Here is a 25,304-nt window from a genome sequence, read left to right on the forward strand (position 1 = left end):
ACATCTACGTAGTATACTCTTGTATAACACTGCGTGGTTCGACATACTTACCAAGGGGCTTGTAATCCAGATCATATCCAAATGCCTTTGGTCCACCAATGTCTAAACCGGCCTGAGTCTCTGTCCATCTTGGCGAACAAGTGATACCGATAACCGTGACTCGATACCCGTACTTGAATTCGGGAACTCCAAGGGCTTTTCCTGACTCGTTGTCCAAGATGGAAATCAAGTCCGGAACGGCCGCCAATATGCTCGTCTTCCCATCCTCGCTTGTATGCTCAGCCAGGATGTTTTCGTTCTTGAAAGGAACCTTAAGCATTCCACCTTGAGCTACGGCAGCAGCTCGATCTTTGACACTCCCTGCCTCATCCTCGTCGCCGCTTTCGAAAGCAGCAATGTGAACTTCGCCGTAAGAGTGGCCCTTGAAGAGACGACGCTCAACACGCATGATCTTGCCCCTAAACAATACCTTGGCTGCTTCAGAGCCGCCAGCTTCCTTGATGATAGATTCGGCAACCGTGCTCATTGTATTTGTTGCTTGGCATAGGGCTATGCATCTTCCGATGCGCCAAGCGAGAGACACAGTATTGAGAACGCCGAACTTCTTGACTTTATCAGACGTGGTCGGCTTCGCAGCCATTCCTACTCGAGAGCCCATCTCGGAGCAGGATGCACGGAGAGCACGATCGACAATCTCATCGTTGGGTGCCCTCGTCATGATGATTGTCTTGCCGTCGCCTGAGTCAATCGCGCACGGAACTAATTCCAAAGGTGCATGTACTGCCAAGGTCGTTTGCCAGTAGGTCGGGTAGGCTCGCCCCATCCAGTCTCCGTCAATGATGGGGCTGTCAAAGAACCTCGAGGAACCTACAAGGAAAGGTTCGAGGCCATTGGCACCACCAATCTCGAGACCCATCACTGCATCAAACTTGTCATGGCGCATGTACTCCATCAATGCTCGAAACGCGTCTACTGTTTCGATTGACTGTAGTCGTTCAATGGAAACAGCAGGAGATCCCATATGGCCTTTCATCGCAGTTAGCATCGGTCAGTACCTAGGTATTGGCTAACGTTGGAGTCAACTTACCACCCCAGTAAATAAGGTCCCTCTCTTTCAGTGAAGAAGACTCAATGACGCGCATTGTGTGTCCGTCTCGAAGCATGTTCCGTAGTTGTATCTTAGAGGCTGCTGGACTTCCACCTCCAGCACAGCCAAGAACGTAGCAACCGTCGGCAAGGTAGTCCAAGTCCGTTTCGCTGATGATCCACTCCGCAATTCCGTCCTTGTTGACTTTGATGTCGGGCTTGTACGAAGCAGGATCGACGTTCTCCTCTTCCTTTGTAGCGCGGGTCAAGTCTTTGCTTGCCTCCGTTTGCTCTTGCCCAAAATCGTCGTCCCCTAGTTCACCAGCATCGTCCAGCTTCGCATGTAGATCGATATCCCCAACTGCTTTCACCAAAGTTCGGACTTGGTTGGCCACATATTGCAACGGCATTGTCTCGATCTCGGCAATTTTGATGCTTTCAGGGATAGCTCCAGCAGCAATAGCCCGCTCGATCGCTATCCTCTTGGCGTTGTCAATAGCCTGGCCTTCTGTCTGGTGCGTGGTGCCCTGCACAATGTCAACCGCACCGCAGACTCTGGCAATGGCGGCACCAACGGCATTGGCAACGTCGTGGAATGGTGGCCGAATCAACTTCGACGCTCCCTTGAGACTGTTCGGCGATAGTATGGCGCCGCCACCAACGAGAAGTACGGGGACGGAATCCGGCGACGTCTTGATGACGTCTACAGCCCCTTCAAGAAGAGCTTTGATCCGAGATATTGCCTCTTCGACGAAGTCGACCTCCAAACTCTTCACCTTCTCAGTCGCACCAACGACTGCCTTGCCTGCGGCTACTGCCACGTCCGTTGTGGTGCAGACGTCGCCTCCAAACACAAGTGCACGACTCAAAAGCTCAAGTCCCACAGACTCTGGACCGACTTTCACCTTGCCATCCACAGTTCTGACAATGGAGCCGCCACCAAGACCGATTGAGTGAAGATGCGGCATGGAATAGTTGACTCGGACGCCGGCAACAGTAACGTACGCGGAAGCTTGTCTCGGCATGCCTGAAGGAAGTAAGACGCCGACATCCGACGTCGTGCCACCGATATCTACAACGATCGCGGAACTATCACCGCCAGAATCCAAGCCGGCAAGGTACGCCGCGCCTCGCATTGAGTTGGTCGGCCCACTCGAAAATGTGCGGATAGGAATCTTTGCCGCTGATGCAGCGTCCAAGATAGTGCCGTCGTTTTGGGTGAGGAATAAGGGACACGTCAGGTTGAGTCTCTTGATAGCCAAGCGGAACCGGCTAACCGTTTTTCTTGCGTATCGCAGAATGGCGCCGTTCAAGATAGCTGCGTTCTCCCGCTCGATAAAGCCGATGCTAGCGCTGGCCTCTTTGCTGCACACCACATCGATCCCGGGAACCTCGCGGAGGATGATATCGCGGACCTTCTCCTCCTGACCGAAGACCTCGTCAATGGGCGAATAGACGCCCGAAATGACGACGGCCCCAACACCGCTCTCGCGGATCTTGGCGCACTCGGCGACAACCTGAGCTTCGATGACCGGTGCTTCCTGGGAGCCGTCGATGTGAAGACCTCCATCGACAATGCCGACATACGACTTGAGCACGGCTGTCAGATCTGGCGGGAACTCGGCAAAGGCTGGAACCTCACGAAGGAAAGACTTGCTCAGTCGGAGGACGCCCACTTTCTGGAGACGCCGGACATCGCGCTCAATGACAGCGTTGATGAAATGCGTAGTTCCAATTGTGACGCTGGCTATGCGCTCCGGGGAGTTCGTGAGATCGGCTGCAGCGAGAACGGTGCGCACTGCGGTCTCGATACCGGAGGTTGCGTCAGGGGTTGTTGGGGTTTTGAAGTGGGCTAGAACGCCACGGCTTTCGGTGTGTTGAAGACTCAAGTCTATTGCGACAGCATCGGTGTTTGTGCCTACTCTCATGCATCAGCTAACATTATTCATTTGTTGCGCAGTTCACAAAAGGATAGCTTACCGCCAACATCGACGCCGATGCGTACAGTTCTGCGAGAGGGGGGCATTTCTCCCATGATGGTGGTCTACTTCAGAGATCGATGGTCGTACAGCCTTCTGTTACGGTGATTAGAGAGCTTGGTTTCTCATTTAAACCCATGCGGTTTGAAACGACGATCTCGCAGAAGAATTACCCCGAAGATGTAATTACGTGACTTGTTTACAAGATGTCGTGTCGTCGGAGATCATCCAACCGGCCGCGCGGGTCTGCCAAAGCGGATAAGCGGGTAAATGGAATTGGGAACAGAACCGTTAGCCTGGGTTACTAGGTCATTGTCTGCGTAGGCTTGCAACATCAATCATAAGAGAAGAGATACTGAGGGATACTCAGGCAGGTACAAGCGCGATGGTTCTCCAAAGGCATACAGCTAATCATCCCGGCTGTCAGATGCCGAGGGGAGCCATGCGGGGTAGACTGGGTTATCCTGGGATCCTGGTATTCGACAATTGCCTGAAGTTGCTCTTATCACCGGTGACCCCACAGACGGCGGTAAACTATGATAACAATCGCACAATACGTTTGGTCTGAAGCTTTAGAGTTGGAGTCGTGACCCCAATGATAAGAGCCAATTCATCCGTGATTCATCCGTTATCAGGGCCTGCGCGCGCGATGCGAGCTTTATCTGTGGAGGCATGATGGCAGTGGCCCGGCATCAGCTGGGCGCGAATGCAACGTCCCCTGGAGCGATAGCGTGCGGTCATGGTAGAATACCGTCCGAAGTGTGCGGGTGGATGCTTGTGATCTCTTGGTGAAGCAGTTCCATTAAACTGGGCGCATGTCCTCCGAATTCCTTCCGAACGACCCAACCTGTCGGGACTGCGAATTGCAAAATGGGCCTCAACGGTGTTTTCCGATGGCTGCGGCTGCCCGACACAGATGTGGCCGAGTCCAACATCTGGATCAATGAGGATATTCGGCCAATGCCTCCGGATCGTAGGAGATGGACAACTTCAACATTTATCTCTTTCTGGCTGACCAACCAAGTTGCCAGTTAGTGTTCCCTGGCTACCGCTGTGTGTTGACAGCTGACTGATCTGTTGTAGTTTCCAATTGGCAACTTGGTGCATCTCTCGTTGCTGCTGGTCTTTCCGTCTGGCAAAGTGTCATCGCTATCATCATTGGTAAAATCATCATCGCTGTTGTGGCCATTGCAAACGGATGCGTAGGCGCAGAATGGCACATCGGGTTTCCGGTTGTGTCGCGTTACATCTGGGGCGTCTATGGACAATACCTCATTCTTATTCAAAGAATTATCCTGAGTCTGGTATGGTTCGCCGTCCAGTCATGGACTGGTGGTTTGACCGTGGTCAACTGGTAGGTATTACCATTTTCAAAGTGAAAACCTTCGCTAACTTGACTATTCAGCCTGTCGGCAATTTTCCCTTCCTTCGAATCCCTAGGCAACGTATTCCCAGAAAACTCCCACCTCACAACCAAGGATTTTATTGGGTGGATCATCTTCAATGTCCTGCTTATCCCAATTCTATACATTCGACCTGAGCGTATCCAGAAGGTGCTTCTGGCGTTCAACATCATCTCGTCGGTGACTCTGGTGTCAATCATGATCTGGGCCCTAGCAACTGCGGGTGAAGCAGGATCATTGGTACGACAAGGCTCGAAGTCAATGACCTCCAGCGAGCTTGGATGGCAAATCGTCCACGGAATCACAACCGTCATCGGGAGTATTGCCGTGGGCTTGACGAACCAGCCTGACTACTGCCGTTTCGCCCGTCGCCCAGGCGATCAGATCTTCGGGCAGTGGTTCAGTATTATCTTCTTCGGGGCCATCTTCCCGACATTCGGATGCCTCGCTGCCTCCGCAACTGGGGTCATCTACGGCGAGCCAATCTGGAATCCGCCCCTGATTGTCCAAGCATGGCTTGATAACAACTACAACGCCAAAAGCCGAGCTGGGGCTTTTTTCGCTGGCCTCGGTCTCTTGTGCATCCAGCTGAGCATCAACTCTGTCGATAATGCGTTCTCAGCTGGCATGGACCTTGCTGGCTTGTTCTGTCGCTACATCAATATCCGGCGCGGCGCTTACATTGGCCTGGTGCTCAGCATCGCGTTGTGCCCCTGGGAGCTTTTGTCCTCTGCGTCCGTCTTCATTTCGGTGCTCTCCGCTTACAGTGTTTTTCTCGGACCTGTGATTGGCATTCAGATCTGCGACTACTTCATCATCCGCCGGCGCAAGATCAAGCTGTCGGACCTCTATCATCCTAGGTCAGATGGATCCTTCTACTATTGGAAAGGCATCAACCCACGCACCTTCGTCGCCTGGGTGTGTGGTTTCGCGACTCAGCTGCCTGGCTTCGCAGCCAGTGTCACTCCCAACAGCGTCCATGTGGCCGATGCTTGGATCAATCTTTACTATCTCGCCTTCCCTCTTGGTTTCGCCATATCGTTCTTACTGCACCTTGCTATCAACACTGTCTGGCCACCTCCAGAGGCTGGTGTAATTGATGAAATGGACTACTATGGGACATTTACTGAGGAAGAAGCTAGGAAGATGGGCGTGGTTACACTTGAGACGGAGATTATTGAGGGGTCACCGAAAGCCGTTGAAGCAAGTGGTTTCGACCAGGGTGCACGTGGTTGGCTTAAGTCAATGCTGAAGTAGTTGAAGAAGGCATACAATGTCTTAGCTATCTTGACGCTAAGTAGACTTCTTGTTAGGTTCGCACCAGATATGTGAATTGAAGCAAAACAACACACTCTACGGCCACATTGTGACTATCTCTCTTCGACTCCCCTGTCCATGCCTTCCTTATGTGTAACTGTACAAAGATATATCTCATTCAAAAGCCCAGCCTCAAATCTTTTGAAAGACGGGAATCTCCATATCCGCCAGTACTGGTCGATGATCCGAGTAGTAGACCATATCGTCAAAACGATTGGACAGCACACCAAAGTTGTGAAACTCAATCCCTGCTGGATTCAAAACGAACAGGTGGTCAATGGTCGTGGGCTCTGCCTCCCCAAAAGTGGTATACGTAATATTATTCCCATAGCGATGGGACTTGGGGACGAGGTTCTTCAAATCTGACATGCCATCAGGTTCCGCCGTCAACAGTCTGTGTGGCTCTTCGGCTGGCCCGCTGTTGAAGTCTCCTCCGAGGAACACAGGAACGGCAGTTTGTTCATAGGTGGAAGCCTCGGTCTGCCATTGTCTCGCAAGTCTGAGGAGTAACTTTGCGCTTTCTGAGCGTGCCTCGGCGCTGCGATGGTCGAGGTGGGTGCTCGTCACGACAACCTTTGTAGAAGCGACCTTGTGGCGGAAAAGTCCGATGGTGACTATACGGTTTATGGTTGCGCCCCAGGCGCTGGAGGGAACCTCTGGAGTAGGGCTGAGCCAATACGTCTGAGTCTTTTCCAAATCCCAGTGGTCAGTTCGATAGAATATGGGTGAGAACTCTCCGTCAACTTCCCCGTCGGCTCGTCCGCGGCCGATGTAACTCCATCGCGAACCTAGCTCACAGTGCAGATCGAGGAGTTGCTGGTACTGAGCTTCTTGGATGCAAACGAAAGTGTTCGCCTGCCCAAAAGTATGGATTCTCAGCTGGGCCGCCAGCCTTGGACAGCGCACATCCCAGGGCTCCTCATCAGGGAGAAGCGTTCTCTTGACAGCGTATCTGACGTTAAGAGTGATGATGCGGAGAGGTATTGTGTCTTTAACGGTCTTGTTATCCATGATGTTGGCTGAATGACACCCAGAATATTGAAGCTGCTTTCGTGGCCACAGTTGAGAAAGTGAAGACTGTCTGCAGGCGGATGGGATGTTTGAAAAGCGACTTCCGATCGCTCAAGAGAATTTTTAGGAGTCAACGGATAACATTGCATAGTAGCCCGCACAAGACATCATGGCTTTGTTCCCATTGAGAATGAACCAATTCCTCAATAAGATGGGGTCATTAACCAAAACACAAATGTTATTTTCAGCTGACGGGGCCAGCTGACAAGTCAGTGCATCTACTGACGTTGGCGGTCTGGGCATCTAAGGTATCAAAAGATGCTGAGCTAGAGGAGGTGAACTCTGCGGTTTGGCCTCTGCAACAGCTTGCGGCTGAGTAGTGCAGCGGGCCCAGTCCCAGCCCCCAAGGAATATGTATTCCGGGAGAAGGTCCAACTCACTTGTCCCAATCCAGTATATGTTCCAACCGCGGGCTAATGCACGCTTAATTCTTAGAGGAAAACGAAAAACGTCTTCTTCAATCGGATCAAGACTGACTAGAACATCCCGTCACATCCCGTCACGCCTCGCAGACCCCCGCGGTGTCTCGTTATTCGGGGAGCCTACCGCTGAGTTCCACATCGCCGTCCCGCCGGACCGGGTCCAACGCTGCCAGCAAGGCTTAGTCCGGGAATAGGGGTCCTTCACTGAGTCACTCGGCGAAGGCATGTTTGCAGCTTTGATCAAAACTTCCCCTCCAACATTGAGCTTAATCAGCTCATGTTTGTCAGCCGGGAAAAGTTCCAGAATAACATGAAATTTGAACCGGTGGGCTCGAAGCGGGAAACGATGCCGAGTTCCCTGTCACCATGCCACCCTTGCAGCAAGTTGTCGCTATTACCACATTAGGAAGCCCGACGCTGACCATTACCTAAAAGTCGGGCCAAACTGACGGAGCCTCTACCGGATTCCCAGCTTGCGCTCGTTCGGACGCAAATGTTTTCCAGCTGCTAACCGGCGTTCAGCCGTTATTATCGGTTGGTCGTCTCTGGGTAATTGATGGTTTGCGGTTTGTATGTGTTGGAACCCGTCAGATTTCTCCTCGTTGCAACCCCCTGCTCCAGCACTTGAAAGCGAAAGATGGGTCCAAGCAGCGCACAAACCATTGAGTTGCAACAGCTTCCAGCGTTGCCATCTGGTGCTGGATTGCATGCAATAACAAAGCTTAGCGACGAAGATGTCGCGATCTCGCCATTAAGAGAAGTTCAGAGAGGCTTGAGTTCAGTGAGCCCATATACCATTGGCGGATCTCCTCATTTCCCACCTCCAGAGGATGCTGTTGAAGTTTTCCAGAAATGGAACTGCCCTCGTTCAAATATCGCACGGATACTGTCCATCTTCTGGAGTTTGATGGTCATGGGTGCAAATGACGCGTCGTACGGAGTGAGTACTTGCTTTCTGAAATAAACTTGCGAGGCATTCTGATATGGTACTTACATGAACTATCCAGGCTATCATTCCCCATGTCAGTTGATACAGGACCTCCTATGTGTTGGTTGGTGGATGGGGGAAGATGCTAACAAAAGGACCTCAGCTTGGTAAATACTATGAATTGCCCTTTTCGTTTACGTCGCTGATCTTCCTCGCGCCATTTATCGGCCATACGCTGTCAGCGGCCCTGAACACCAGCCTCCACGAGACTGTCGGGCAAAGAGGAATAGCCATCATTGGCTCTGGATGTCACCTTGCAGCATACGTCGCCATATCACTTCACCTGCCATATCCAGCCCTGGTGTTCATATACATGCTTGCCGGACTGGGCAATGGCATTGGCGATGCTGCCTGGAACTCATGGGTAGCCAGCAACCTGGCAGACTCCAATGTGGTTATCAATTCCATGCACGCTTGCTACGGCCTCGGCGCCGTTCTGGGACCGGTGACTGCGACCACTATGGTCGTCAAGGCTGGCCTTCCTTGGTACGCGTTTTACTACTTCATGGTATGTCTCTGCAGTTCGCCCACAATGTCTCAAGATTAGCTGACACAAAAACTAGGCTGGCTTAGCGGGGGTAGAGCTCGTCACAACATCGACCACTTTCTGGTCTGCAACCGGCAAAGCTTACCGAGAGGCCAATCCCAAAGGCCCGGAACCAAGAGAGTCGATCGTTCATGAAACGCTTTTCAAGCTACCCAATGCGAGAACAACATGGGTTTGTGCCATATTTGCACTGGGATATGTTGGGCTCGAAGTATCGCTGGGTGGATGGATCGTCACCTTTATGTTGCAGGCCCGGCACGGCGAGGAATTCGCCAGCGGCATGACAGCAACAGGGTTTTGGGCTGGGCTAGCTGCAGGCCGCATAGCCCTAGGTTTTGTCACTCCACGTGTAGGAGAGAGATTTGCCGTGATGGTTTGTCTACTATGTAGTCTCGGTTTCTGGGAGAATGCTGACCTATTTCATACAGGCTTATCTCGGAGCCGCCATATGTCTACAACTTCTCTTTTGGCTGATCCCGCAGTTCTTCATATCGGCCATCACAGTTTCGCTCCAGGGATTCTTTCTAGGGCCGCTGTTTCCAGCCATCATGATAGCGGTAACAAGGTTGCTGCCAAAGCACTTACACGTCAGTGCTATTGGATTTGCCATCGGCCTAGGAGGTAGCGGTGCCGCGATTCTTCCGTTTGTGATAGGGGCGCAAGCTCAACGATATGGTGTACAAGTATTATCACCGATTGTGTTGGGAGCTTTGGTGTTCTTGTTAGTGACGTGGTCTTTCTTGCCCAGCTTCGGTCGAAAGCAGGACTAGAGGGGGAATGATTGAAAGCAAAGTTTCTTCTGTAATAATTAGCTTAAAATGGCCATATGATGAACACCATCCTTCTTCCCTTCTAACTTTTCTTCCGCAGTTTGCCGCCTGGAGATGATGAACACCATATCTCAACTTTCCCTTACTAGCAAGCTATCCGTATGAAAAAACATTTAATCAGCTTGAGCATGCACGGACAACCGTTACATAGCAAGATCCAATATCGCTTTGGTTTTGATGAAGCTTTGGTGCATCAAAATGATGATCCAATTTGATAGCTTATACTAGCTACAAGCAGTCGACGAGACACTCGGTGGATTGCTGCTATCGCTTCTCTCCAGCATCTCATCGTCAAAGTGGTTCCCATACTCAGGAGGCACGTCCAAACCGCCATCAGGCTCCACCAAATCTGCCGCCTCCGGGCTCTTCGGCCACACAAAATTATCAAACGCATCAATGGGTATCTTTGGAGAAACAAATAACACAATAGGCAGAGTGGCGTGGTATCGGAACTACAGTTTCATTAGCATTCAGTCTTAAATTATGTCTCCTCACAAGATACTAACCTTTAACAAGTTGTCGTCGGGCTGAGCAACGTCAACAGCTATATGCAGCGTGTGTGTTGTACCGAGTCCCTCTGTGTCCATGTCTGGGGAACACTTCTTCGGGTCTGTTGGTAGTGGTAGGTTTTGTATCACTCGATACACAGGCTGGGCGCAATCTTCCGGGTTTTCCACCAGCGCAAACCATTCCGCAACTTGACGATCCCCATCGAATTGCTGCAGGGGACGAGCAGTATTAATGGCAAACTTGTGAGACTCCAAGAGCTCGCACTTGATCTGCTTGATTTGTAACTTCTTGTTCAGCGGCGTCAGCTGTATCTCGAGGGGTACCGTTGTCCCGAGGGCCACAGCCTTGTGTGCTATCGAGATGCAGTATCGTATGTTGTCTGCCCAAGTCCCTTCCATGTACATGGGATCCATCAACTCAAAGGCCGAGTTCTGGACCGTTCTGTTGATACGAATCGGTTGATAGGCAGTGGGCATCGATGTCGACGTCTTTCCCCGGATTGTCGATGCAGAGAGCTGGTATGATATGCTGCAGCAGCTGCACCCTCGGAATGTCTCTGGCGTGTTGCCGGGTATGATCAACTTGAAGGGCCACTCGTGGGTTTCGATGTCACCCGATGCGGTCGAAGAAACCTTTTGCCCGTGGTCGATGACGAATGGAGGCAACTCGTCTTCATAGATCGGAATGGTACGAAATTCAGGCCTCTTTGTGCTTACATCGTGGTCTCTAGAAAGCATATGGTTAGTTTCAAGATACTCAATTGCGCGAATTTCATACGCACCTGCACCGGAAGAAGCCAACCATTCGAAGCCGTACTCCGGTGGCGTGCTGCCTGCAAGGCAGTCGCAAACTGAGCATTCCGCTTAGGGTTTGCTCGCTGGCTTCATCAACTGGCCCTCTCAAGAAAACAAAGTCTTTCTTCAATCTGAATGGTTCAGTCATCAGCGAAAATATTGCTTCAAAAAGCTTGGTGTTCCATACCGGATCTTGAGGCAAGCACTTCCATCCCCACCAGTAATTCGAGATAGGAAAGACCGCATTATTCAGAAACTCCGCTTCTCAAAGAGGTAGTCTGTTTTCATATGGCCAGCAAGAACCCATGATGTTCATGATGATGGGAGGCGGAACGAGATTAAATCAAGAGATCTAGTGAATTGAAGGTGGAAGTTTCTCGTCCATGTCGCCACAAGCTGATCAATTGTCCACGGCAGAATAGCATTCGGACTACTGGTCCAGACCGACATACGGTCATGTTCAGCCCTAAAATGGAGGCATCCGCGAAGGAGTCAGGGGCTCACGCGAGATGGAAGCAAGGGTCCAAGCTAGTTGCATGGTGCCAATGCCGGTGGGGAGTATTTCCTAGATAGGAAATCGCGATTGGTTGGGGGCAGTTTTCCGAGCTCGGGTTTCCTCCGTTGATGACATATGGCAAGAAAATTGCACATGATCATGAGAGAGGAAAAGCCATTTTTGACGTCGTGGCGTCGCCTGGTTCTCACTGAAAGAATATGGCTGCAGACTGGACAATTCTGCGTGTACGAATCGCGCTGGGTTGACTCATGCGTGAGCGTGAGGTTCTGGCTTACAAGGTCTGCAAAACCAAACCTTCAACTTCCCTACGGCGGGATTTGTATTCCGCCATGCAATAACCGCGAAGCTTAGAACGTGTTAAGGGTCTCTTACAAGCAGTTTTTCGTGACACATGTTTGGTTCTTGTTTGCTAATGAGACTCGTCCAAGTCGTGTAAGTCGTGGAACGGGCCGCACTCCCTGCGAAACGATGCGGAGTTCGGCGGAGTTGGTCCGGAGATGTCCCTTGGAGTAACTACCGGACTTGCCTGATTCAATAGATCTGCTTGTGTGGGTAATCCTCGGCTAAGATGCCATCCCAACGGCTTGACGACGTCAGTGTTTCGTAGGACGGAATTCAAATTCCTGGACGAATCAGCGGCGAGAATTCCTCTGCTCGTTGGACTGAACTAGCTGGCCGGTTGCACCACAGAATGCACGCCAGTTCATCGACGATCATATCATCTGACGCGGGTCGCACATAAACCTGCTGGAGCTATTTCCACTAACTTTTTTAGCCTCTGGTCGAATGAGACATCAGTGTTTGCTCTGGTCGCAGTGCCGGTCACATGCCTTGGCGTGGCCTTTTCGCAGGCTTAGAAATCTTTCCCCGCCGGGAAAGAGTCATCAATCTTGCTGCCAAATCTTCCCGTTCTGGCTTCATGGAAAACTCGCGATGTGTTGGCCGATGATTTCCCGTCGAACAAACAGCACCTAGGCGGCAGACCACGTCCATCCTGAAGCTAAGAAAACGACATTTAATCCTGTTCCTGCCGTCTTTCATCTCGTAATGTGTGATCAGTGAATTTCTCGGTGATAAGTCGTCGCCTATTGCCATCAGCCTTCTCTGGATTGCGTCGTCATCGTCTCCATCGTTCAGCCTCAGCTGAGGATTTACGCGCCCCGTTCACAAGTCGCCTTGGCATTTCCAGCAATGTCGCAGGCCTTATTGTCTATGTCCACCATCACGAATATGGCTGCGCTCCCCGCATTTGGGGGCCCCAGTCTGGTCCAGCTGAGTGAGATCCTCGATCGCTCACTCGACACAAGACTTGGACGCGACCTGTCAAGCACCCCTGCAAACCTCTCACGGGTGGTCTACATCCCCAGACACAGGGACATCACTGTCCATCTTCCACTGTACGATGTGTCGAACACCTACTTTGATGCCGTCAAGAAGGAGCCGATAGGAAGCAGCAAGTATAAGCTGAACCTTGCCATGATGAGGAGGCCAAGCGGAGACGGAACAGATGGCGAGGTGCGCTACCTTGTTGACTTCCAGGAAGATACCAAAGAAAAGACTGTGTTAGTCGAGCGCAGAGTGCCCACACATAACGGGGAAATAGTCAGCATGTAAGTCAGCTTCATGGGTACTTGTCTTCTCGACAGAGATGCTAATGCCTATCAAAAGGACTTTGCCGAAGGAAGGAGACGGTAGCTTCCGAGTCGAGCCATTGAACACAGGCTCTAACGCCCGCCTGTCGCTTCACAGCTCATTCCCTGTTCCCGACACGAAGATAGGGGAGCAGCAAGTTCGGCACCCCTGGTTCACGATATCTCATCGGACAAACACTAGTGCGAACGCACAGCCTTTGAACCTGGAATGGCAGACCTGTCCCAGAGAGCACGGTGCTCTCCGATACACGCTCGTCGACACAAGCGTAGAACCTACAGATGGCAAGCCAGTCGTGCACGCCATTTACCACCACGCTGGAATCGCTTTTGCCCTGCCCCACGACTACAGCGAAGGCGTCCTTCTTCTATCGGAGGATCTCAATGATGAAGCAGAGGCATTGGCTGTCACGACTCTTCTAGGTCTGCTAGAAAGAGTTCGCCAGGTCAACCAGCCTGCACCCCGACCGAGAAAGAAGTCTCTGGTGAAGAGGGTCCTGGGAAAGATTTGAGGCAAGAAATGCGGTGTGGAAAGAATTATTGCCAAAAAGGGAGATTGTTTGAAATTGTGTGGGACAGAAGATGCTGCATTGGGAATTTGATTACTACTAACATTCTGCTGGGATTTTGCAGTAAGCGGGCCGGCAAGACCGAAAACCTCCCTGGCCATAATACCCTCAAAATCTGTATTATCAATTTTCTTATACCACAGTCATAGCTTAATTACAGCTCACTTTCCTTTCTACTGGATCCGCGTTTCCCATCTCTACCTGAAGTCAAGAACCTATGCTCTATCATGCAGCGGGAAGCGGACAGCGCTCTCAAGTCACCTGCAAAAATGCCCGTGCATTCATGAAGTCTAACGTCGTTTCCTCGCCTGAACACAGATGTCTATGGATATGCACTTAGTATGATATCCTGCTGATCTGTTTTGCCGCGTCGGAGCACACCTGCTACTTCGTGACAGTCTCGTGGCCTGCTTAAGAGGAGCTTAATAGCCAAACTCGGCGCGAACATTGGCCATGATTGCCTTGAGCTTTGGGAATTATTGTAGTCGAGTAAGCGATCGTCTTACAATGTCAGAGTTGCGAAATATCAAAGCTGTATGCCTACATGTAGATCCCATCAAAATTTATGTTACAAACTCGCACCCCGAACTTCAACTCATGAGTAGATAACCCAATGAAACCAACCCAGTCCGTGCGCGCCTTCAAAGACGTTGTGACATAGCTTTGGATCCTCAACTTGTACATCGTCTGATTGTTTGATTATGGCTTGCAACAATATCCTACTGCCGCTCATATACACCCATCTAACGTCTGGAATGTCGAACTGCGTTTTTTTGAGATTCGAAAAACACATTGTTGCAGACCGAGCGACATCCTGAAAAAGGTTTTCCCTCCCACGGGATTCGACCTTGTTTCTAAGCTAACAGAGGGCTAAACTCTAGGTCATCAGGTCTTGACTCAAACGGTTGGTAGTGACTGAACGAATTGAATAATTATATCAATTCTTAAAACATCTATAATTACGATGTACAATGCAACTCTGTCAAACGTTCCGATGTCGGGTGTCACACCCAGAAGTCGCCGTCTTGAGTTTCACTTGGTGGTGCCGTTGTCGGGATGGTCACCCGACATGATAAGACCTTTCCGATCCGACATGTCGGGACTGCGCACCGACTAGCCCTTACCGGGGTCACCCCCCATTCCTCGCCTCCGACACTGGAGAAAATGGTCACTCTTATCTCAAGAAACTTAATTCAAAGGATCCGATAACGCCTCTGCTCCAGATTTTGGGTCGCGCGAGAGCCAATCAGTGCCAGTAAACCGTCTTGTTTGCATCTTCAAGTCCCGTTATCCACCTGGTGGAGCTCTGGGAATTTTGGACGAACGCCGCCAGAACCCGCGATGGAGCAGAGCCTCAATGGCACCGACTATCTTTAGTGCGTATCTGGGGTCTGAGACAAATCTCGGAAAGCCGGTCGGTGGGAGGGGTGGTGGGCTCGGCGAAGCTGCTCGACGATACCCCAAGTCATGCCGCCACTTTGACACATCTAAGGTTTGTGCCGGCCGTAGCCGTCCATAGCAACTATATCTAACCCTCCCTCATCTATCTCTCCCTCATTCGTGACTGAGCACACCTCGTTCATCCAAACTCTGCAACTCCTCACGATGTCTTCCTCTGTTATGTGCAGGCGCGTGCCCGTGCCTCTTTGCAGATCTCTTCGTCTGCAGGGAGCACCAAGAAATGTACACACGACGGCGGCCAACCGTACTAGCACCGCGGTGCCAAAGCCTCAGACTCTTATTCCCCAGACCACAACAACAACAACAAAAAGATCGGCCCTTTCAAGATTACCAACGCCAACTCTCCTCCGATCGCTATTCCTCACACAATTCACATCTTCGCCACTATTGATGAGGCTATCACTACCAATCCTCGGCTTTATCACAACATCGAAATCACTACTTTTCAACCCCGACAGAAACCCGCTTCTAAACAAGCTGTTGAGATGGACGATATACGACCACTTCTGCGCAGGAACGAACGTTCCGGAAGTTAGGAAGGCAGTCGCAAATGTTAAGCAGATGGGTTACCAGGGAGTCATTCTCAATTACGCTAGAGAAATCGTCCTGGACACGAAGAAGGCACAGGCAGGATCGAAGGAGGGAGACTACGCACCGGCCTTCTATCAGATGGTGCAGGAGTGGAAGAAGGGTAATCTCGACACGCTCCAGATGATGGAGCCTGGCGACTTCATTGCCGTCAAGTAAGTCTATCCAGTCTCGTGTCCCACAAGCTCAATGGCTAACATAAGATCTCCAGAGTTACTGGCGCTGGTCCTATCGCCGTGGATGCTATGCGAGGTTCTGCGGCCGTTCCCAAGGTTCTCAGCGAGGCCCTTGATGAGATTTGCGAAGCCGGAAGACAGAAGGGTGCCCGTGTCTGGATCGACGCCGAGCAGCAGGCTCTCCAACCGACACTGGACGAGTGGACCATCGATCTCATGAGAAAGCACAACCGCGAAGCCCGCCCTCTAGTTTTCAACACTATCCAAGCATACCTCAAGGGCTCCACCGCCAACGTTGAGCGTCACATTGCCCTCGCCGCAAAGGAAGGCTGGAGTCTCGGCATCAAGCTCGTCCGCGGCGCTTACATCGAGCACGAAGTCCGGTCCCTGATTCACGACACGATTGAGGACACCCACAACTGCTTCGACGGCATCGCCGACATGTTCATCAGCCAACGACTGCCCAAGGGATCTGAGGGTCTGCAGTTCCCCCCGAGCGCGCTGTTCCTCGCCACCCATAACGCCAACAGCTCCACCAAGGCCATCTCCGCGCACCGACGCAGGCTGCTTGAGGGAAAGAGCACGACAACTTTGGAGTGCGGCCAGCTCATGGGATTGGCGGATGAGTTGAGCTGCGAGCTCTTGGACAACTACGACAATTGCGTGACAGACTCTGGGTTGAAGAGGGATGACATCCCCAAGCCGTTCAAGTACATCCCGTGGGGCTCTGTGGCGGAGTGCATGGGCTACCTGCACCGCCGGGCTATTGAGAACAAGGGCGCGGTTGAGAGGACACGGCATGAAGCTGTCATTCTGAAGAATGAGCTGCGCCGGAGAGTCTTTGGTTGAGGTGTTGGTTTGAGCGATGCATTAAGATTAGATTATATCCCTAGATAATGACAAGCGAATTGATATCCTTTCATATGTTCATTTCATGTTCATTTCTTCAGCCATTGTGTGATGTTTATGTGGATGAAAGCCAGGGCTCAAGATGTATCTCCACGTCATGAAATCTTGACTGACATAGGCGGCTTGCCCAGGTGTAAGTCACTGCTACGTTTCACTTGGAGTCCCCAGTCCCAAGATTGCAGAGTAATCGCTTGATTGAACAAATTTCATTCCCACTTTGCAGTCAACAAAAAATAATCAAAAACAACGACCTCGCTGCGTTCTGTGCGCCCTGCAGAGGAACGCTCACATGGAAGCCGCAATCGCATTCGATCCCTCTGCGGCCTGTCCGGGACAAGCCTCGCGGTCTGTCCGTCGCGGTTGATAACAACAACAGCACTGATTGGCTGAGAATAGTCGGGATGGCTTTCCGATCTCCACTTTGACCATCAGCTCGGATGTCAGGAATGTCGGAGTGTCGGTCCGACATTGCGTCAACCCTCAGCTAGCCCATATCGAGCAGGAGCCGAGTGATCGAGTGTCGTCCTCCGAGAGATCGACTTGTATCCCCTTCAATGCTAATATCTTCATTCTGATTGCGGTGTCTTTTCGGCTTGAATCTCTATGCCGATGTGTTCCGTCTGGGATTACAACCCAATTGCCTCTGCGTCTCCATATACTCGGCATTTTCGGCTGGGATTATCTATCTTTGGCTCTTCCAAACACCCTCGTGATCTGTCAACAAAAAGTCAATATCGAAAGGGGCTTCTGCAATTGCACGGCCGAAGTCACAACCCCGTTCAAGCATGGCCAATGCTTTCTCCCAGCCCCGTTTTCCCCGCGAACAATCTTGACTGGAGTGACGATCGTTCATGTCATCCAATGGCCACCGAGCATCCGAACCCCGGACTCCGCGTGCTCCCTACATACACAGACGCCTCTTGCGTTGACATGACACAGGCTCAGCATGGCCACATGACTTTGTATGTGTCAATCCAATGTAACCATCTCCAGACAGACTCCGATGCCAGGAAGGACACAAAGTGTGGGGTAACAAGGCATCCCCTCCCTCTGAGTCTTCTCCCTTCTGCCGCACTGATAAGACCCCGGAATACGGAGCAAAAAAAGCCAGTCGGCTATCTGCGGTGCGCGTCAGCTACGCACCCCAGCGCTGATAAGCCATCCATGAATGCGCTAAACCGCTTGGCCTGCGCAGAGACAGACACCTAAATAAAGACAACGCGCTGCCGCAGCCATGAGTTCCGTTGTCGGAAGCTCGCTCCGACAATATCTGCAACGGCGAACGAACAACACCAACAAGAGCCCTCGCTCAGCGAAACGACATGGAATACAGTGACACGAGCCCTGGAAACCATTCAAGATGCCGCAATTAAGTCAGGGACAGTACAAAGTGACGAAAAAATGTCAAAAAGCGTGCGTGCGGGGAAACCCGAAAACGGAATGGGAGGGCTCACATGACTAACGTTGTTTTTCTGTGTTGCTGAAAATAGTTGCGAAAGATGCAGAGTGATGAAGGTCAAGTGCTCGGGCTCACAACCGTGCACGAGGTGTGACCGGAAGAAGCATCGGTGCATCTTTGCGGTTGAGGATAAGAGAATATCGGTCCCGGAGAGGTGAGTTGTCGGTGAGCGGGCGGGCGGGCGCGTGTTGTCGGGACTCTCCAGTTGACCCACTCTACCAGTTACCTCCGTGAACTTCAGAATCGGAATAGCGAACAGGCCTCGGATCGGTCGGTCAGGGCGGTGAGCCGGGGCCATGATATTGACGATGGCCCTTCGCGGTACAGCGAGCCGTATGGAACGCCGCATCGTCAACCCTTGCCTCGGCGTGAAGAGGTGACTGGGCATTTGGAAACTCCAAGTCATGGTTGGTTCTTGAATCCGATATGGACGTCCTTCTGAGTTGTGCATCTAGACTGACTTTGATACATAGACAGTCCCCTACTTGGCGGAGACCAGCAGTCTGAACCAGAGTCTGAGCCCGATGATCGTGGCGATACACCTGCTCATCACGGTGACTTTGGGCCTGGATTTCGACAGAACCCGTTAGTCGACAACGACTACACGTTTGCCAAAGCAGGCGGAAAGTACTGTAAGTAATTTCTCTCGCCATCTTCTTAAGCATGGACGCGCTGACGGAGGCTCTCAGGGTACATGGGGCCAACGTCATCATGGTCCTTTTGTCGCAGAGTCCTCGCCCTGCTTGGGAAGAGAATCCCAGAAGCAGCGCCAGATCCATGGCATCTCCCCCACGAGGGAGCCTTCCGGATGCAATGGAAGCCGCTTGGCCTCAATGAGGAACCGGATGTGTCGAATCTCCCGCCATTAGACTACGCCATGTTCCTCTTCAACACAGCCAAGTTCTACCTCGGCGCGGTGTTCTACCTCATCGACGAAAAGTCGTTCATGAAGAATCTGCATGAGTTCTACGATGACCCCGCTGCAAAAGCAAGGTCATCAAGGCTCTGGTACGCACAGTACCTGTTGATACTGGCCTTTGGCAAGGCATTCGTGGTGAATCAGAGCAGCTCCCATACCGGTCCGGCGGGCGTCCAGTATGCTACCAGGGCCATGTCATTGCTGCCGGACCTATCTGGACTCGAACCTGATACGATATCATCAATACAAGCTCTTGCTTTGGCGGCTGTCTACTTTCAGTGTCTCGATATGAGACTGGCGGCATTTCAACATGTGAGTTGAGGGTGACGCACACCTGGAATACAAGTACTAATTCTGGCCCAGATCGGACAAGCGTTGCGTATCAGCATCGTCGAAGGCATATACCGGCACATGCCGGAAGAGGTCGTCGGCGTGGAACATTCGCGACGCTGTAATATTGTGTTCTGGGTGGTGTACACCTTGGACCGGGAGTTCTCTGCTCTGATGGGTGCACCCAGCTCCATCCGAGACGAGGACATCACAGTGAAGCTCCCTTCGCAAATGGACAACTCCTTGGACGCCCTGAATATGACGCTCCACGTCCGGCTCTCGCGCTTGATGGCGCGCATTCTAACCAGTGAGTCTTCTGCCGGGCGTTGTCTGAGTTTCCACCGGCTGACTTGAGACCTTAGCGGTGTACGGTGTCGGCAAGTCGTTCGACGGGTCCCTTGTGTCAAATACTCAGTCTATCCTCCGAGATCTTGCACGACTTTCTCGAGACTTGACGGCGCTTCTTGACACTCACTTCCAGGGTTCGGTGAGCAGAGCGTCTAGGATGGCCTTGAGGCTCATCCTCTCGTACCACCACGTAAGTCAACACCCTACCCGGGCTTGAAGACATTCAGCTTAGACAACCAGTGCGTTGTTCTTACAACCCGACCTCTGGTTATGTGCGCTTTGCATATTCACATCGAACATTCCGATCTACGAGCTACGCAGACAGTCTCTTTGACGCCGCCCGTTGCGTCACTACTACAATCATGCGTCGATTCCGCCCAGACAGTCCTCAGGACACTCCGAGTGCTAGGCGACGAAGATTTGCTAGGTCAGTCGATGTTCCAAAAGACCCATTAAGATATCCCAATATAGCAATCAAACTGCTGACTACCCATCAGAAGCCTTCCTGCCCTTCCAACTCGAAGACGCCTTCTCCTCCGCCTTCCTCCTCTACCTCGTCCGCGTCATCGACCCCTCCCTCCTTCACGACGACACCTGGTGCGAAAACATCAAGTGTGTCCTGGACAAAATGATATCCAAGGGAAGCCTCGTGGCCCCGCTGCGCAAGCTCGAGCTCAGCCAGCTGGAGAACATCATGACGGCCTTCACCCCGGCCCCGGAACAGCCCCCGACGCCGTCGCCGAGCACGGCGCATCCGCAGCACCACGACCACGGCTCGTTCCTGGACCAGATGGATCATGAGGAACCTGGCTGGGACATTTTCGACACGAGCGGGATGGGCGGTCTGTCGCCGCAGGCGCTGCTGGACTTGGCTGAGAGGTTGGACGTGGAGGACTTGATGCAGTCTGTGGACCAAGAGGTTTCATAAGGTTTTCACGAGAATAATGATAGTCATGTAGTAATGTCAATGGGCGATTCCCAGGAGCAAGTTATCATGTAGACCTAAAGGCCGTGTCATCTATTTCATAGAGAAGCTTTGGCTTCTCCGGTGGATGGGCTTGCTAGTCATTGGAGTCCTTGGCGAACTGCAGACATGAACTGTGCGAGGACGGCCACATCAGCTCGCAGTTCAACATGTGTTCTTGTGCATGAAGAGGACTTACGGGGATCACCTGGGCCTTCTCAAGGTCCCAAACGCCGTTCTTGGCGTACACATCGTTCTTGATCAACTCCCACGCCTCATCGGCATCCTTGACAGTGTAGATGATCATGCTGCCCTTGAAAGCGGGCGTCTTGCCTTCTGAGGGATGCTCAGACTCGAACATGGCTCCTAGGATATCTCAGTCAGATCTAGCCAATTATTCATACTCATGAGGTCACGCACCGCCGACAGCCACCTTGCCTTCCGAAGCAGCAGACTTGGCCGCAGCCAAATGAGTCCTTGTGAACCGTCAGCTCCCTTATCGCAGCACCATCGCCTATCTTATGAGATAGATACTCACGGTCTAATCTCCAAGCGCTTGGCGAGCGCGTCGGGCTTATCCGGGAGGATGCAGAGGAACTCCTTCTTTGCAGCGGTGGCCATTGTGCGATATGTGAAGGTGAACGGTGAAGTCTGGGCGACGAAGCGGCTTCTTCGGGTTACGTATCGGGATGCGGGGATGAGAGGCGTCCGCAAGATGCGTGTGGGGATGGACATTGTGGGTTGAACGGAGGGGGTTTGCGGAGATGGCTGCCACTGAGTCGCTGACTGTTCAACGGTTCCGTTGCGTGAGAGGGTGTCATGTGATGTGCGGAGGTGAGAGTCGGGGCTGCGCCCGTTGAAGGACTCCGAGGTCGGCCCCGACAACCGAAACTAGCCGGCGTTGGTCGGTGCTGATGAGGCCGGGTCTTCCGGCCACGGTGTTCCTCCCGGCAACGTGGAGAGTGGGTCGAGGCTCTATGAAGACGGTTCAGAAGCACTTCAGCGAGATGAAGTGCTCTTGGAGTCCTTGCCTGCTGTCATCAAAAAAGAAAAACAAGCCAAAAAGATGAGGTCGAGCCCGGGTTCGAACCGGGGTTGCCGGAAGACTTTGAGATGATCAAAATCCGGCTGATGGGTAATTAGCATGGGAATGAACAGACGCGCTGTTGGTGAGGAGAGCTTACAGTGATAACCACTACACTACACAACCGACTGTGCATCAGAGTGGAGGCACGCGATGCCAGATTGACACACGAATCCACATTATGGATGACGATGACACGTCGCGCTTGTCCGGAAGCGAGAACGCGAAGATGCAAGGTACTTGACGCGTCATGACACGGCGTGGGTAACGTAGACTCAAAAGCAACACGACCTGCTTTGATGATCTTCGAAAATTGAACATGAAGAAAACGTCTATGGCATACGTATTGGCTAAGATTAATTACAATAGGTCTATCTAAGTATCTAACTACAACACCTAGACTATGCCCGCTTTAAGCGCCGCATCGACATGGAACTCGTAAACCGACCGCCCATACAACTCAATGCTCTTTCCCCCATACACAAACCTCCCCTTCGTCGTCGTCGGCGCCCGAATTGTCACGTAGAGATCGCCCCCCTCAACCTTCCACTCCGCGCTCAAGTCACCATCAAACGCAGTCACAACCTTGGCCCTCGCCGTCTTCAACCCCATCTCGACACCGGCCGCCGGCGCAACCACCCAATTCCTGTACCCGAACCCGTCCGTCCCCGCAGCAGGCTGCACGCCCGCCGCCCACTCCGTCAGCATATACGTCGCCGCGCCTCCCCACGGGTGACTCAGGCTCGTGAACAGCCCTAAGCCGGGCTGCAGCGTCGCGGCGTTGACGTACTCCCAGCTCGTGCCGACGGCGCTCTTGTTCGCGGCCTCGGTGCCGGGCAGCATCGCGCCCCAGAGGCTCTCGATGAGCGCCTTCCCCGTGGCCGTGGCGTTGCCCATGAAGAGCGCGTGCAGGAGGAAGCCGTTGGTGTTGGGGGAGATGTTGATGCTGCTGTCATTGGAGGAGACGAGCGAGGTGTCCTTGTACCCGGGGCCGAGCTTCAGCTGCGAGAGCGCCTCGATGGAGCGCGCGGTGCGGTCTGCGGAGGCGACGCCGGAGGTGATGCAGAAGGCTGTTCCCGCGACGGAGGTGTCGTTCAGGGAGGCGAGCGAGTATCCGTACGCCCCGATGTCGTCGTTCCACAGCTTCTCGTTGATCGCATCGGCGAGCGAGGACGCGGCTGTTCGGTACTTGGTCGCGGAGGCCGTGTTGTTGAGCATGGTAGCCACGTCGGCGGCTCCGTTCAGACTTTGCACTGCTTCGCAGGAGATGGCCGAGCCCCCGTCCGCGGGGCCGGTGAAGGCGAAGCCGCCGTCAAAGGTGAGTAGGCCCGTTGTCGTGTTGATCTGCGGGAGAAGCCAGTCGATCACCTTCTGCCACTGCGGCCATGTCGAGCGCGCCCAGTCGAGGTCGTTGGTCAGGCGGACGTGGTCGTTGAAGGCCATGAGGCCGAGGAGCTGGTAGTCCTGCAGCCCGTAGCTTCCGGATGGCGCCAGGGCGTTCGCGATGGACTTGAGGTCGTAGCCCAGGTTGGGTGAGATGCTCATTTGGCCGTTGGCGATCTGAGTATCGAGTAGCACCTGGAGGGTTCCCCGAGACTGGTCCGTTCGTGATGTGCTGATGGCCGAGATGCGGGCGGTGTGGTAGAAGTCGCCGAGCCAGACGAGTCTGTCGCGCTTCGGCCCGTCGAGGCAGACGCTCTCATAGTTGGCTCGCGTGCCGTACTCGACCAGCACGTCTTGCGTGGTGAGATTGTTCGAGTAGAGGGTTGAGCCGTTGGCCGTATCGTATGCGTGCGCGTTCTTGAAGTAGGCCGCGTGGTCTTGGTAAGCACCGAATCCGAAAGAGCCGGTGAAGTCGGGAGTCCCGGAGTACGATGCGCCCGATGAGATCAGAGCCCAGGGGTAGTCGGAGCGTGAGATATTAAAGACTTGCGTATCGTTAATCGAGACCGCGAGGTGACCGCTTGGCGACATGGATGTCGAGATGTGGTACCAAGTATCCTCTTTCACGGTGAAAGGAATCTTGAAGACGTCCAAGAGGTAAGATGTCAGGGTCGTCTGGTTCACGAAGTCCGGGCCGTATGAGAGCGAAATGGTGTTCGGAGGTGTAAGAGTCTCATTGACATTGGCAAATCGGTTTGACTCGGGGAGTTCGCCGGTGAGAAGGATGGTGTATCCGTTGCCCGCGATCGCTCCACCCTGGATGTTGGTCAGCTCACGGTCTTCCAAGACCACCATTTTCATCCTCGTGCACTCACCGTAACCCACCAACTACCTCCCTTCTTGATCTTGGTATCGAACTCCACTGTGTAGTTCGTCCACGCAGTCGCCTTCCACGTCATTGAGGGTCTCGTGCTCTGTGCCAGCACACCATTCTCCTCGTCAACCGTCCAAATAGCCGGTTGACTTCCCTTATCAACACATGCAGCCGTCACAGCCCTGGCGCCCAGCTTCCAAATCTCATTCAAAGCCTCATCGTCGCTGGAAAACTGGCCCGGAAGGTCCTCGGGCTCAACGGTTGGGATCGTCGCTTCGAATCCCACATTCGAGAACGTGACCGTGGTGTTGGTCAACAGCCTGACGGATTGCCATTTCTGTCCACCTTGAAGAAGAGGAGAAACAGTCTTTCCCTTGGCTGTGATGTTGAACGTTTCGACGCGGAAGCTGTTTCCCAGTTGGTTCGAGAAGCTGTACGGCCCGTCGCCGAAGGGATGGTTCAGTCCGTCAAAATGCTCGGTGTACTTCACCTCGATCTGGGTGGGGCCGTCGAGAGCGGAGACCTCGAATACCGGAAATCCCGCTCGCTCGGCTCCATAGTCGAAGGTGGCTATCGGAATATCCGGGGTGAGGGTGAAAGGGGCGAAGGACTGAGTTTTGACTTGGGCTTCCGCGCCGAGAGCAATGCCATGAGGTGAGAAGATTCTAACCGCGGGAGAGAGGAGTTAGCAAGTGACTAGATGTGAACAGAGCATGATATTGAGTTAAACTCACTGAGCTTCGGGTGACTGGTTGGTTCCTGCAGCTGGTGCACCTTCGGCTGCAGCCGCAGCCAAAAGCAGCAGAAAAGGCAGTACCATAATTCCGATTTCGTTCCGAGTGGCTGAGGCCCAATGCAACGCAGCGAAAGCCGAAGTAAATCGAAATCCAATCAGCTCAGTGGTTGGGCAGAATACCAACAGCACGGTTCCGGAGCGAGAGAGTAAACAATGTAAACAATCTGAAGATTACACAGCCATATCGAACACCTCAAAGTCTTTAAGCATGATACCCCCGGGAAATTGGACACCGAGAGGTCCAAACATCGCTCGTCTCGTCCTCCATTACGACGATGTCGTTTGTCAATATTCCGATCGTCCCTGAGATCGCGTCTTCTCCCCCCAGAAT

The 25,304-nt window shown here is 52.8% G+C and overlaps 10 protein-coding genes across 10 annotated transcripts; 5 read left to right on the plus strand and 5 right to left on the minus strand.

Annotated features, from left to right (window-relative positions):
• Positions 1 to 4: 4 nt before the first annotated feature.
• hyuA-3 (putative D-/L-hydantoinase subunit A) lies at positions 5 to 3,121 on the minus strand (the record flags this gene model as incomplete). Its single annotated transcript, XM_037321428.1, has 3 exons — positions 5 to 1,026; positions 1,088 to 3,004; positions 3,067 to 3,121. The coding sequence occupies 3 exons, from the start codon at positions 3,119 to 3,121 to the stop codon at positions 5 to 7; spliced, it is 2,994 nt and encodes a 997-aa protein (XP_037180046.1).
• An 814-nt stretch (positions 3,122 to 3,935) lies between these two features.
• Positions 3,936 to 5,725, plus strand: aclS-2 (Transporter aclS; the record flags this gene model as incomplete). Its single annotated transcript, XM_037321429.1, has 4 exons — positions 3,936 to 4,038; positions 4,090 to 4,095; positions 4,149 to 4,419; positions 4,471 to 5,725. 4 exons carry the CDS (start codon positions 3,936 to 3,938, stop codon positions 5,723 to 5,725), a joined length of 1,635 nt encoding a protein of 544 aa, XP_037180043.1.
• A 192-nt stretch (positions 5,726 to 5,917) lies between these two features.
• CGCA056_v006179 (uncharacterized protein) lies at positions 5,918 to 6,796 on the minus strand (the record flags this gene model as incomplete). The annotated part of the gene is made up of 1 exon (XM_037321430.1): positions 5,918 to 6,796. One exon carries the CDS (start codon positions 6,794 to 6,796, stop codon positions 5,918 to 5,920), a length of 879 nt encoding a protein of 292 aa, XP_037180042.1.
• Positions 6,797 to 7,915: 1,119 nt separating this feature from the next.
• Positions 7,916 to 9,583, plus strand: CGCA056_v006180 (Bypass of stop codon protein 6; the record flags this gene model as incomplete). The annotated part of the gene is made up of 5 exons (XM_037321431.1): positions 7,916 to 8,218; positions 8,286 to 8,300; positions 8,370 to 8,774; positions 8,830 to 9,186; positions 9,242 to 9,583. 5 exons carry the CDS (start codon positions 7,916 to 7,918, stop codon positions 9,581 to 9,583), a joined length of 1,422 nt encoding a protein of 473 aa, XP_037180387.1.
• Positions 9,584 to 9,867: 284 nt separating this feature from the next.
• On the minus strand, positions 9,868 to 10,957 carry creD-1 (putative HECT-type ubiquitin ligase-interacting protein creD; the record flags this gene model as incomplete). Its single annotated transcript, XM_037321432.1, has 4 exons — positions 9,868 to 9,871; positions 9,953 to 10,095; positions 10,150 to 10,879; positions 10,935 to 10,957. 4 exons carry the CDS (start codon positions 10,955 to 10,957, stop codon positions 9,868 to 9,870), a joined length of 900 nt encoding a protein of 299 aa, XP_037180388.1.
• A 1,698-nt stretch (positions 10,958 to 12,655) lies between these two features.
• Positions 12,656 to 13,625, plus strand: CGCA056_v006182 (uncharacterized protein; the record flags this gene model as incomplete). The annotated part of the gene is made up of 2 exons (XM_037321433.1): positions 12,656 to 13,074; positions 13,133 to 13,625. 2 exons carry the CDS (start codon positions 12,656 to 12,658, stop codon positions 13,623 to 13,625), a joined length of 912 nt encoding a protein of 303 aa, XP_037180389.1.
• A 1,662-nt stretch (positions 13,626 to 15,287) lies between these two features.
• On the plus strand, positions 15,288 to 16,756 carry CGCA056_v006183 (putative proline dehydrogenase; the record flags this gene model as incomplete). The annotated part of the gene is made up of 2 exons (XM_037321434.1): positions 15,288 to 15,886; positions 15,943 to 16,756. The coding sequence occupies 2 exons, from the start codon at positions 15,288 to 15,290 to the stop codon at positions 16,754 to 16,756; spliced, it is 1,413 nt and encodes a 470-aa protein (XP_037180390.1).
• A 1,827-nt stretch (positions 16,757 to 18,583) lies between these two features.
• Positions 18,584 to 20,800, plus strand: PUT3-9 (Proline utilization trans-activator; the record flags this gene model as incomplete). Its single annotated transcript, XM_037321435.1, has 7 exons — positions 18,584 to 18,651; positions 18,753 to 18,907; positions 18,965 to 19,506; positions 19,558 to 19,831; positions 19,887 to 20,062; positions 20,113 to 20,299; positions 20,370 to 20,800. The coding sequence occupies 7 exons, from the start codon at positions 18,584 to 18,586 to the stop codon at positions 20,798 to 20,800; spliced, it is 1,833 nt and encodes a 610-aa protein (XP_037180391.1).
• Positions 20,801 to 20,933: 133 nt separating this feature from the next.
• On the minus strand, positions 20,934 to 21,571 carry atnB-2 (Aspercryptin biosynthesis cluster protein B; the record flags this gene model as incomplete). The annotated part of the gene is made up of 4 exons (XM_037321436.1): positions 20,934 to 20,957; positions 21,036 to 21,202; positions 21,257 to 21,312; positions 21,375 to 21,571. 4 exons carry the CDS (start codon positions 21,569 to 21,571, stop codon positions 20,934 to 20,936), a joined length of 444 nt encoding a protein of 147 aa, XP_037180392.1.
• Positions 21,572 to 22,316: 745 nt separating this feature from the next.
• On the minus strand, positions 22,317 to 24,997 carry CGCA056_v006186 (uncharacterized protein; the record flags this gene model as incomplete). Its single annotated transcript, XM_037321437.1, has 3 exons — positions 22,317 to 24,119; positions 24,179 to 24,842; positions 24,912 to 24,997. 3 exons carry the CDS (start codon positions 24,995 to 24,997, stop codon positions 22,317 to 22,319), a joined length of 2,553 nt encoding a protein of 850 aa, XP_037180393.1.
• Positions 24,998 to 25,304: the final 307 nt, after the last annotated feature.

The sequence above is a fragment of the Colletotrichum aenigma genome (assembly GCF_013390185.1).
Source record: "Colletotrichum aenigma strain Cg56 chromosome Unknown KSG_Cg56_contig04, whole genome shotgun sequence".
Classification (NCBI taxonomy): domain Eukaryota; kingdom Fungi; phylum Ascomycota; class Sordariomycetes; order Glomerellales; family Glomerellaceae; genus Colletotrichum; species Colletotrichum aenigma.